We start from the raw sequence: 12,520 nt of genomic DNA on the forward strand, positions 1-12,520 counted from the left end.
GACAACAACAGGGGACAGAAGACCGCAAGAATTTATCACCCTTGCTAAGCCAGAAATGTATCCTGTCTTTGTTATGGTTTCTCTTGCAGCCCATCATGGCCCTGACTTTTTAGCCTCCTCTATTTATACATTTCTCAGACTGGAATAGATTGAAGAGAAACATGTCTCCTTTAACCCCTGTGAGCTTACCTTCTTGCCTCAACCTAGGAGTTCAACATTCATTGAGACAAAGAAACAGAGCCCAGTAGATAGATCTAGTTTTATTTATTTAGTCAGTCAGTCAGTTAGTTAGTTTATAGCCTACTGTACCTACCATTTGTAATGATAAGTTTAGATATTTAAACACACTGACAAATGTCTCTATAATCTTTAGATTCTTGCAGGTGACAGCTTGAATTTTCTTTTTGCACACATTCTCATGATTCACATGATCAAAGAGATCATTGGTTTTCAAGCACATAAGTCTCAACTGTGTCCTGATGTGGGTTTTACTGGAGGATTTCACGCAGCAAGGACGATGTGATTTTTCTGATTAACATTTCCCAGTTATGGTCGCTTACAACTTATTTCTTGTATTTGGCATATATCAGGAAAAAGATGACTTTTTCTGCCTAGTGGCGACCATTAGCTCTCAACGCGTCCTTCTTTTCATTTCCTTTATTTTCTAACAAATATGGAGATGAGGTCAGACCACACCCTTTAAGTTCATTTCGCAAGGCTCTGTGGTTTGTGGATAAAGGATGGGTGTCTGCAGAGCGCACAGGGCGCAGTGCGCAGCAGAGTCAGAGCAGTCCACCTAAAACAAACGAATGGTGACACCTACTTGGCTCCTGCTGTGATTTTAAATACTTAGACCCCGACACCTGCGCGACGGGCTAAACCCACATCCTTCTCCACTGTATATACGTAAGTTCTTCCTTCGTAGACTATAATGTCCCCGTAATTCGAGATGACATAGAGAGGGAACTGTGCGCAATATCCACGTATCTTCATTGGAATTACTTTATTTGTCTTAATCAAAATAATTTACTGAATCGATTAGACTGTATCAAATCAGTTAAAGTAGCATTGCATGTCTTTTTACTCTTCTCAGACTTGATATTGTAAATCGTTCTTAACAGAACTCGTACAGTTTTCTCTAAGCGTGTTAATTAATTTTGCTTATTATTATTTTTTTTTACATCGGATCAAAAACAACCCAAGACAAACAAAAGATAGGGAAGATAGGGAGACAACGTGTGGACATGCCTGTTTGGCAAATTGTTCTTGGGTGACCTCCACTTTACTTTTATAACTTACTACATTATTTACAAGATGTTGATTGTGTAACATTTCCCTCCTTGTCTATGATAATGACTCCTCTTTTAGGGATTTTAACATCAGGAGGGAATATAAATTACACATTATACCCAGATATCCTAGAATTGATTAATTATTTCAAAAAAGCCCTTAAGTGATTTTTATTTTCTTTTAGTAGCAACCAGAGTCAATGGTGTGGATTGTATTCATAGAAACAATCTAACATCAGATGATACAGCTCTGTAGGGGTGCTGGAAGTACAGTTGTCACAAACATTTTTTTATCAACCTCTTATTAAATGGATCAAATTAATTTTGTCACTGAAAAAGTTCCTTTGGGTTGAAATCCATCTGCATGTGTCTCTTACTTCATGGTCCCTGACTCACTTGTACCTGGTCCATGTCTCTTTTTACTTTACTTTTGTCACCAGTGCTGCTCTTTGTGGTGGATGAGCGCAATGATTCTTCCTCTTCAAACGCCAGAAAATGAACACCACTCTGTATGACTCTGCAGTGACCATGCATCAGCTGATAGCAGATCAACTGAATGCCAGCTGCAACTTCTCCTTGTCCCCTTCCAACTGGTCAGCAGGGGCCGAAGGCCTGCAGCTGCCCACATTCACCACAGCGGCCAAAGTCAGAGTGATCATTACCTTCATTCTCTGTGGCATCTCTGCCTTTTGCAACCTGGCTGTGCTATGGGCGGCACACAGCAGGAAACGTAAATCCCATGTCAGGGTGTTGATAATCAATTTGACGGTGGCTGATCTGCTGGTGACCTTCATTGTGATGCCTGTGGATGCTGCGTGGAACATCACAGTTCAGTGGCTTGCTGGCGACTTTGCCTGCAGGCTACTGATGTTTCTTAAGCTGCAGGCAATGTACTCCTGCGCATTTGTCACTGTGGTGATCAGTCTGGATAGGCAGTCAGCCATCCTCAACCCTCTGGCTATCAGTAAAGCCAGAAAGAGGAACAGAGTCATGCTGACTGTGGCGTGGGGCATGAGTACAGTGCTGTCAGTCCCTCAGGTAAGACCAGGTAACCCAGCAAATTATGTGGGCCGTGGTTCAGGATTGATTTTCACTAGATTAGGCTTTAAACAGGTTTTTATTAAAAGTGTCTTGTCCAGAAGGATCCAATTGAATGGCTTCTAAAGTGTTTATGATTACACATTGCAACGGTGTCTATGACTCTTTTATGTTTTTAACAGACTGGTCAGCAGGGGCCGTGTTTGTTCACACAGAGAGTGTGGGACAGACAAAGGGCAAAAACCAGGGTTAACACTGATTTAGCCTGTAAACGCAGCCAAAGTACCCAAATTTGATTCTGAGGTCATGGTGGAATAAGTTACAGTATATTAAGTTGTGGCAACACAATTCGTAAGATAAATTCTTTGTCGGTTTGGGTCTCCACAAGTCAAGTGTTCATAATAATAAACAGGTGAGATGCCAAATGAACTTAGCCTTATTCTGGTTCATGAAAAGTGTCCTGCAGGTTTTGTCCCCTCTTGGTTAAAAGCATCTGGTGTGGCTGTTTTGCATTTGATGAGCTCTTGTGTGCTGGCAGCACTTACAGTAACAGGATAGGAACAAAGAAAAACATATACAGAAATAGCAGAAATCTCATTACCAGTTATCTTCAAACATGTTTGCATGATCAAATAACACTACAGGTGTAAAAAAAAAAACAAGTCTCCTGTCACACTGTTGATTACATTCCACATCCTGCGACAGCCCTTGCAGGTCAACCAGAATGATGATATGGCACCAAACACATAGGAGTAGCAATAGATGTTATTTCATATGCTTGAAATCACAATATTGTTCCTTTCCCTGCATAGATATTCCTTTTTCACAGCTTGACCATTATCCATCCTGAAGACTTCACTCAGTGTACAACTCGTGGAAGTTTTGTCACTCCCTGGCATGAGACGACCTACAACATGTTCACTTTTTCTTGCTTGTTCCTGCTGCCGCTGGTCATCATGATCACCTGTTACACCAGGATCTTCTGTGAAGTCTCCAAACGCCTGAAAAAGGATAACTGTAAGTTTAAATAGAGGCTGAAATGATAAGCACATAGGTAACAATTTTTTTCTTTGACCCTTTAATTAGTAGAAGCACATTGAGAGAAGCTGGACTTGTATTGATGTGAGCAGCAGCATTAAAAGACTACTTTAAAAAAACAATATCTCTTCCTAGTCCTGGTTACTTTGAATACTTCACAGACCACACTGTGCAAACGTTTTATTAAATAAATGAACTGTTAACACTGTGGATTATTTAAAGTAACAGGGAATATTATTTTTAAATAAAGAGATATTGTGGCAAAACTCCAAAGATGGCAACGCCCACCTGTTTTTAAGACCACTGCTTTTGTATATATCACCAAAATACTATCTACAACTATCTGATGGATTGCCATGAAACTCATAGTCCACAGAGGATGGATCTTACAGACTACCTGACTTTTTCTAGCACCACTATCCAAATTTTGACTAAAATTGGATGAACTGACATGAAATTTAGTACAGACATCTCTGAGGGTGAGAAGATGAAAAAAGAAACATTGTGGAGTCCTTAATTTATACTGTTCTTGATTTTTGACTAATACCCTTGAAGCTGACATTCTCATTAGCTTTAGCTGTACTTTGTGTTTAATGCACATTAGTGAATGTTGGTATGCTAATGCACCAAACTAAGATGAAGTGAAAACTAAGGAAAATACCTGCCAAACATCTGCATATTAGCATTGTCATTGTAAGCATGTTAGCATTGAGCTTAAAAGCACTGTTAGTATGACTGTTTTGCTTAAAGGTACATTAACTAAAATTTTTGTATTGTCTGATGTGATACCACGTCGATGCCAGCTGTAAGGGAAGGGAGAGGACAACTCAGCTTTTATAAACTAAACCAGATTTTTTAACAGTTTAATAATAGCATTAAGACCGCTTATTGTCAATAACTGTTTTTTCATGGCCTCAGATTTCCGCCATCTATACAAATGCAGTATCAAGGATTTGTCCAGCACATGCTGCCATTGCTTCATACTGTATCATATTGCTTCAGAAAGCCTTGTTTTATCCATCACTGGGTGGTGTTTGTTCACACAGAGAGTGTGGGACAGACAAAGGGCAAAAACCAGGGTTAACACTGGTTTAGCCTGTAAACGCAGCCAAAGTACTCAAATTTGATTCTGATGTTATGTTTTTCCCTCTGGATGTGTTAGCATCGAATGCTAATGTGTTTGTTTTGGTAACATTAGTGACCTAGCATGGTCATGATTTTACCTTTGAATTAATATAATTTCAGATTTGGAGTAAGCTTTGTGTAGTGTTTTGTGTCACATTAGCAGTAACCAGGGTTCTACTGGATTGCCAAGTGCATTATAATGTGTACTTTGTTATATTGGTGTCATGTGCTCTGCTCACAGGGCCCTCAAATGAAGTGCATTTGCGGTGTTCAAAGAATAACATCCCGAGAGTCCGGATGAAAACTCTAAAGATGAGTATTGTAATCGTCTTGTCTTTCGTTATCTGCTGGACTCCATACTACCTGCTGGGTTTGTGGTACTGGTTCTTTCCTGATGATCTGGAAGAGAAGGTCTCGCACTCACTGGCACACATCCTGTTCATCTTTGGACTTGTCAACGCCTGCCTGGACCCAGTCATCTATGGCATGTTCACCATTCGCTTCAGAAAGGGGATCCAGAGGTATTACTGCAATGCCGCCACATCATCGAACCTGGATAATAATACTGTTATAACTAGCTCTTTAATTTGTGCTGCCAATTATTTGCTGCTGAAAAGAGAGGCGAGTGCCACCAGCCAGGAGGCATTCATGCTGTGCAGAGATAATCACAGCAAAGCAGGAAGCAGCTTTTTAACAGAAAGAGATGTAAACCAGTCCAGCTCTGAGAGCATCATATAAAGAGATCAGTTTTACTTCTGCTGTACATCTATACTGTTTATTCAGATTTATTCAGTGTCCATAGATCTCATGTGTGCGGGGCTTTATTTCTTAATACTGCTCTTCGTTTCGGTTTATAAATAGCAAAAATAGTATTCAATGTGATTTGGAGTGTCTGCTAGAGGTAAAATTACAATTGCAATTGAAAGCGCACAGCAACACATTCAATTTGTGTTCAGATCTCTTATGCAAAGCCATTTCTGTCCCTGTACTGATGTGTAGCAGTAGGGTCCCTGTGGGGTTTTGTTTGAACCTTAAGCTCTTCCTGGTGACTGACTGTTAATACCAGGGAAAAATAAAGGTATATATAAAAAAAAAACAATTATTACAATTAATCTGGGAAAGGAAAAAACATATCTACAGCATCCACTTGAAGCAAAATCTCTACACCCCGTCCTGACATTTGTGACTTAAAACATGACATATGAAACATACAAGGCAACAAAAGATTATGACTGACTTCAGCCCAGTCATAATAAACCTGAATACACATCCTTTGTTGTTACTTGTACTGTCATGTAATTGTTGCTTTTAAGTAATATTTAATGTTTTATCTAATTTGCATTGTGTTCAGCACTTTGAATTAAAATGTGCTATAGAAATCTATGAATGCCTTCTAACAGATCTATGCTGCATTCTGCATTATTAAGTTTTAACCTGTGATGACATTATTTACAACTTAGATCTTTTATAGAGGGTGACTTGAAAGTGGAACCATTTAGTTAAGTTAGTGAGCTTTATGCAGCGAGTCGCTCTTTGTCATAGTTCAGTAGGTTTGGTCCACATGGCTGAACTACATTGTGATTAAGGAAAACATGAATGACGATTAGTGAACGCTGCTGATAACACCCATATAAAATTTAAAAAGCAACACTTGTAAGACAAAATCTCAAAGCAAAAGTCACATGGATGTTTTTATTCTTTTGAACTTTGCACAACAGGAAACGTATACATTTGTAAGATGTAGTTCATATTGCATACTTGCACTCCTTTGTGATTAAGATGAGGCCTTAGCATCGGCAATGTACACATACAAACACCTGTGTAGGACACACTGGTGCCTTGTTAATTCTTAACACCAGTCCAAAAGCAAAACAACATATGAATGTTTTCATGTATTTTGTTATGAAGACTTGCTCAGAAATAAAATATATTTAGCGATTTTAGTGATTTTTTTTTTTAAGAAATAGTCTTCGAGAACTGTTTTTTTTTCATACTCAGTAATCCACAGATAAGTACGGTCTTTTATCAATCACTTGACACCATTATACCTCCCTCAAAAGCTTTGCCACTTGTTACCTGAAAGTACTTGACAACTGTCATTTTAAGAATGGATTCTTTTTGTATGTGAAATATCAGGAATCGCTGAAAACAAACTTCCTATCAAACTGTTGCGTCAAGTCAGAGATGAGTCGGGCAGGATGTCAACAGGAACAGTGACTTGCTGCAGTATATATTCCTAAAGATACACACCTGACCATATACCTTAGTTATGATTCAAAAACAACAGTACTAACAGGATTACAAATGCAACTGATGAGTAAGCTATGCCATCATAGCCAATAAGCAATATTTAAATTACATTATAAAATATTTCCTCCAGAAAGTAAGATTCAAATGTGTGAAATGGATAATACAGGTGTAAATGTAACAGCTCATAGTAATAAGGCAGATTACTGATGACTGTGGATAATGATAACAATCGTGCTGATTTTGGCAGTCTGAAGATTTTTGCCCATTAAAAGTTTCGTTTTAAGGCTTATATGTACTGTACATCGACTGTGATAACAAAGCACAAAAACTGCAACCACGATGGACAATTACAATCTGAATGGAAATTTCACTAGTCAGCTACACCTCAAAAGGCACCGATTAACTGGAAGTTGAAGACTATAAATTCCTCCAGGCTAGTCTGTAAAATACCCAAGTATCACAACTGGTTATGATGTAGCAACTGTATGTTTTTCCATATACAACGTTTTACTGTAAACTATTTCCCTGAAGACCAGCTATCTAGGGCCGACTCTGAAACCACTTCCTGAACACTACATAGGCCCCAATTTAATTCCCAACAGAACTATAACTTATTATAGTTGAATCAAAGAATTCATCACTGCAATGTAATGTGAACAAATACCTAAGGTACCATCACGCTTTGCACCTTAACTGAGAAGTTTGTATTAGCTTGTTTTCTTTATAGCGTGTTGGGTGAGGTGGCTGTCAACCTCAGCCACTTTGTCGCCATTTCAATCCATTAAAATTTAGAAGACCGCATTAGATCATACAGAGGAAAAGGTGAACCTTTCATCTGCTCACAGCCTCTCATGCCTCACTCCTCCAGCTGCTTAGATACAAACACTTTGATCTGACACTTCAAGCTGAGAAGACTAACAACACAGGACAGAGGAAGATGGCTTAAAATAAATACATCAGTAGTTCTAAGCAGGGAAACAGATCAAGACATCTTTCCGGTGGGTTAAAATACTTTAAACTAGGCTTGATTAACGGTGTCAATAACTGTTGTGGGGAAGAAAATTGTTGTTCCACACTCAATTATTGCAAGACAATTAAGGCTAAGCATTTTGGTCCCTTTACAAGTCACTCAAAGGAATGGAGTGTAGTAAATAAATACTTAAGATAAACACAAGTGCATTTGGGTAACAGCATATTCCTCTTGTTCTGTACCAAAGCAGATTTGACATTACACCCCCAACAATGGGAATATTTTCCAGTTTTTTTCTCACTGGATTCAAAAGGTGTAATGTGAAACGTATAAAGACCACATGCCTCATTCATGAAACAAGGTAACCAGATTAATCCAGGTGACAGTTAGGACCCCCTCACTAGTTATATTGTTAAATATCTTCACCTTAAATGCATCACTTTGCATGTATATTAAGTCAGATACACTTTTCTGCCAGAGGGTGAGATTACTTCCCTTACTGAGATGCAAAACCAAATAAAAAATAAAAATAAAAAAAAAGTGTAAATTTCTTGCTAAATGTTGTGAGAAACCAGATAAATGCCTTAAGGGAAACTACACTGGGAACAAGTGAAGTGATCTCACTCTGTGTGCACAATAAGATGCAAAGACTGAATCTGAGATGAAATGGCTTTAACATTTGGTGTTTTTTTGTTTTTTTGGCCAGCGGGCTGCTTCATTGATCCATCACAACTGAGGCCAACTCTGATTTTGAACTGGAACATACACACTGTTTTTTACACTATATATTGAAATTTTTAATAAAAAAAGAGAAACTTGCTGGGCACAATGTTTGACTTAGGTGTCAAAAACAAAGTGAATAAATTAAAATCATACTTGCTACTTTGTGTTTTCCAATTTCTTGGCTCACACTGACGCTGGTTTTAAAATGGTTTGCTACAAATACTAGGAAAACTGTCTTTCAGGGCATTGTGACGTGCACAAATTCTTTCCAAGATCATGTTAATTTTAAAAGCTCATAAGCCCAAGAATATCTTTGTCTCTGCCTTGGACTTTTCATATCAGTGCAACATCTAAAACACCTTCAAAACCAAACAAAACTCAGATGTTGTTTAAGCAAAAAAAAAAAAAAGCACTTCCATGCAAGAAAAAAATCTGATGCTAAGAAGTCGTCTGAGCCACGTCATAGTCTATGATGAGCTGTTTAATGTAGGACAGTTTCTCATGGAGATACTCGCAGCGTTTCTTCTCTTCCCGGTAGCCTGGAAACTTCTGTGGGGAGAGGAGAAAGCATTTTAATAAAAGCTTTTCACATCCCCTTATTCCTACCGAGTAAATAAACAGCTGTCTTCTGCCATGTCACCTACTGAAACAAAATATCTGAACTGATGATGCAAAGGTCATAAGCCCCGTGAAGCCAAGTGAAGAACAATTACATAGTCCCTTTTAAATCTAATAACTCTTAATATTCACCTGAAGGTCAACACCTTTTGATAATATTAACAAAAACTTTTTAAATAGAGTTTGTTCACAAGTTCACAGCTGATTTTATAAAAAATATGCCCACAACCTTCAGCCTTTTATAGCACAGGCACTGGTTTTGGCCATGCTTTGCCAGCCGGGTCTGCAGTAGTAGTAATTCTATACAGCTGATGCAAATTAGTGACTGCCTTAAACCTATGAGTGGATAGCCTCATGTTGACTGGTTTGACACAAGTACCCACGTTGTTGTTACTTTTCATGAAACCAGCATTAATAAGTCCTGGGCTCTTTAAAGTCCATTTTGTGCAAGTCCAATGGGGTCAGAGGGAATACTGGCCACACACTGAAGCTGGCAGCAGAGCCTCAGCATGTCAGGGTCTGGCTACCTGGTGCACACAATAATCTCAACCAAGCCTGCATCAATCAGTTCTGTGTTCTCCAAAATCATAAATATCATTTAAAAAGATGCACTCATTTATCAATTTACTGTTGAATTTTACTGACGCAAAGGCAGGAAACAACAACATTAAACCCTTATCTGTTAAAATGATGTCTTATTAGCAGTCAACATAAATATACTGGATTGTTCTGACCCCAGAATCAGCCAAGGAATCTTATGAATTTAGCTCTCTTGATATGCCAGCATTTATGTGTTTTGTAGAAACTGCATGAAAAGACTCCCATGTTATTTATATAAGAAGAGGAAACAAATCCAGTTAAAAACAAATATTATAACCATTTAAATGGCAGTGACAGTTTGACTTACCTTTCGATACTTGTTGTATTTTTCTAGTATTTGGTCTTCCATTATCTAAACAGTATAAAAAAAAATTATCATTAAACTGTAAATATTAATTCAGCTGCAGTAACATCCATGTGTGTGTCCAAAACCAATCAGATGGCATGTAGCTGTATATGTACCTTGTGTTCTTGTGTGCCAGGGGACAGGCTCTTGATCTTGGATCCTAGCTGGACAAACATGTGAGTTATGGTGGCGATCCGGGAGTGGAGGTCTTTGTACTCATCATACTCTGCGCAGAAATCCTCCTGGTACCTCTGACGTTGCTCCAAACTTGTTATGGTGTTATATGTGCTAGAAGGAGACACACAGACAAACACTCATACAGTTAGTAATGTGTACATGTAATGTTATAGTGGCACTGTCTTAAGAAGAAACTTCTTCCTCTGAATTAGGTTTCAGCAGTCACAGTCTTTCTTTCATGCAAAACTACTGTTGATTAATTTTAAGTTGAGCTTTTCAATCAAATATGAATTTTATTTTACCTTCATGCAGTACCTCCTTTAGACACAAGATGGTAGCACAAGACCACAAGGTACCACTGCCCTGGTACCCCCATTTACCATTAACCAGTTATATATACACACCAGATCACTTAATCAAACCAGTAGAACCAGTTACACATGTCCGGCTTTTATCTTGTAACAAAACCAAGAAACAGAAAGGCAAAACTGATTTTTCTTATTCTTCTTGTGGATGAAGAGTAAACCATTAAAAATATGATTGTTACAACACACACTTTTCTCCATACACATTTATTTAAGAGCCTATACATGTCAATGTATAAGTTGTAGCAGTGATACCACATGGAAAAAAAAAACCCAAAATCACTGCACTTACTGCACATAATCTGGCTTCTCCTCAGAGGCCACAGCATTTGTGATGTCAGGATCTGGAATAAAAACACCAGACAAAGAAAATGTCAGAGTTCACTACAGTCGTCTGTGGACACTCTGTCATTGTCTGAATGTTAAGCAATGTGTTTTTGTTTTTCTAGGGAGCCACAGTGTGTGTGTGTGTGTGTGTGTGTGTGTGTGTCCCTGCCTGCCACTGGGCAGACTGAGAGCTTGTGGGTATCAGGAGACTTCTCAGCTTGCGGACCCAAAGCACTGCTCGAGCTGTTGTCGAGTCAATCAGCAACATAACACACTGAGGGCTCAAGAGAGTGAGCTTAAGGGAGCAACCACAGATGTGCTTATGAGATAATACTGTATAAATGCACCAGTGGACAGGGAGACGAACGATCACTTAGAGAGACCGTACACACCACTGGTCATCTGTTCAAAGTGTGTGTGGTTAACTTATTATGGAGTGCGGAGGAGAAACAGTTCAGACGCCTTACTGTCAAGTTTGTCCGGGTTGTGTTTAAGATCTGGACTCGTCTCCAACCACTTGCTGCCCTGGTTGTCTTTTAACCTTTCTCGCTCCTTGTCTTTGTGCTTTTTTGATTTCTTCTTTCTGTGCTGGCTGGTGGCGAGCTGCTGATGAGAGCAGTCCGGGTCGCCCTGTGATGGTTGCTGGCTGCTGACTTTGGGTTCTTGTTCCCTGCTCTCTGAAACAGGTGTCCCAGGGGTGCTAGATGGTTTGTGCATTAGAGGAAACCCACCGTGGCCCCCTGATAAGTCATGTTGGTTACTGGTATGGTTACTTGTCCTTTGAAACTCAGTCTTTGTGTGGAAGCTGGAGGTGTGGGTAGGAGTTGCGCTGTCATGTCCTTCTTTATTGTTTGAGAGTCTGTTTATAGCAGGCTGCTGTTGCAACCTCTGGTTTGCTAGTCTTTGTCTCTTAACAGCTAGCCTTTCCAGCAAGTCAGAAGGAATGGGGCGTTTCTGGGAGAGGAAGAAGAAAAGGAGAAAAAAATCTCTAACACTGTACATTAATTTTCCATACAAGCTGCAACCCTGCTTGTCAATCTGATGTCAAGCTACACACAATACCACTTCACTTCAAGTGACTTCACCTCTATAATGTTAAAGCCAGTAAGCATCAAAAGCCATCAGCAACAAGTTAAAAGACAGAGGCAGCCAAGGAGGCAACATTTCAGATGATAAAATGTACAATATATACAAAAAAACATACTAATTTATATAGAAAAGTACAAATTTACATTTACATGTGTAGAAATCAGAATAAAATGAAGCAACAAATTTAAAAAAATTGTCATTTTAACACATTTTCAAAGGTTGATTGAAAACAGTATGGCCATTTACCACTGCAGGATTTTTCACTGTGCTGTGATACAGTGTCATCTCCTCTGAGGTCTTCAAAGTTGACATGCTTGCTTGAAGAGTCTTTGATTGATTGCTAATCTGTGGTTGCAACTTCCTGTTGAACAGACAGAAAAACACAGTCATTCGACAATTGATTTGATTTGATTTATTCTTTCAAGCATGTAAAAACAGTTAATATGACAACACACATGATTGTACACATAATCTAATATCAATTTGCTTATACCTAGTACATGCTTGAACGGAGTAGGAAGAAGTCAGACTTATCCAGTCCTACCCCATGACATCATCTTACCAT

General features: G+C 38.8%; 2 protein-coding genes across 2 annotated transcripts in view; one reads left to right on the forward strand and one right to left on the reverse strand.

The window, feature by feature from the left end:
• Positions 1-757: 757 nt before the first annotated feature.
• On the forward strand, positions 758-8,240 carry LOC109971570 (gonadotropin-releasing hormone II receptor-like). The gene is made up of 4 exons (XM_020619915.1): positions 758-906; positions 1,730-2,327; positions 3,140-3,344; positions 4,732-8,240. Exons 2-4 carry the CDS (start codon positions 1,785-1,787, stop codon positions 5,226-5,228), a joined length of 1,245 nt encoding a protein of 414 aa, XP_020475571.1. The 5' UTR covers positions 758-906; positions 1,730-1,784; the 3' UTR covers positions 5,229-8,240.
• A 47-nt stretch (positions 8,241-8,287) lies between these two features.
• The window catches only part of LOC109971583 (RNA polymerase II elongation factor ELL-like), a 29,171-nt gene continuing 24,938 nt past the window's right edge, over positions 8,288-12,520 (reverse strand). Inside the window, exons 7-12 of the mRNA XM_020619933.1 lie at positions 12,202-12,316; positions 11,334-11,820; positions 10,832-10,883; positions 10,114-10,285; positions 9,959-10,003; positions 8,288-8,982 (exon numbers count right to left, since the gene is read on the reverse strand). Coding sequence (XP_020475589.1) covers positions 8,872-8,982; positions 9,959-10,003; positions 10,114-10,285; positions 10,832-10,883; positions 11,334-11,820; positions 12,202-12,316 — 982 coding nt within the window. The 3' untranslated portion in view covers positions 8,288-8,871. The remainder of the gene's footprint in view (positions 8,983-9,958; positions 10,004-10,113; positions 10,286-10,831; positions 10,884-11,333; positions 11,821-12,201; positions 12,317-12,520) is intronic.

Source organism: Monopterus albus, unplaced genomic scaffold (genome assembly GCF_001952655.1).
Source record: "Monopterus albus unplaced genomic scaffold, M_albus_1.0 scaffold228.1, whole genome shotgun sequence".
Lineage (NCBI taxonomy): Eukaryota > Metazoa > Chordata > Actinopteri > Synbranchiformes > Synbranchidae > Monopterus > Monopterus albus.

Coding starts and splice junctions, on each gene's coding strand:
- LOC109971570 (XM_020619915.1), top strand. CDS start 1,785: ATGAACACCACTCTGTATGACTCTGCAGTGACCATGCATCAGCTGATA. Junction 2,328..3,139: donor CAGTGCTGTCAGTCCCTCAG/GTAAGACCAGGT, acceptor TTCCCTGCATAG/ATATTCCTTTTTCACAGCTT. Junction 3,345..4,731: donor ACGCCTGAAAAAGGATAACT/GTAAGTTTAAAT, acceptor CTCTGCTCACAG/GGCCCTCAAATGAAGTGCAT.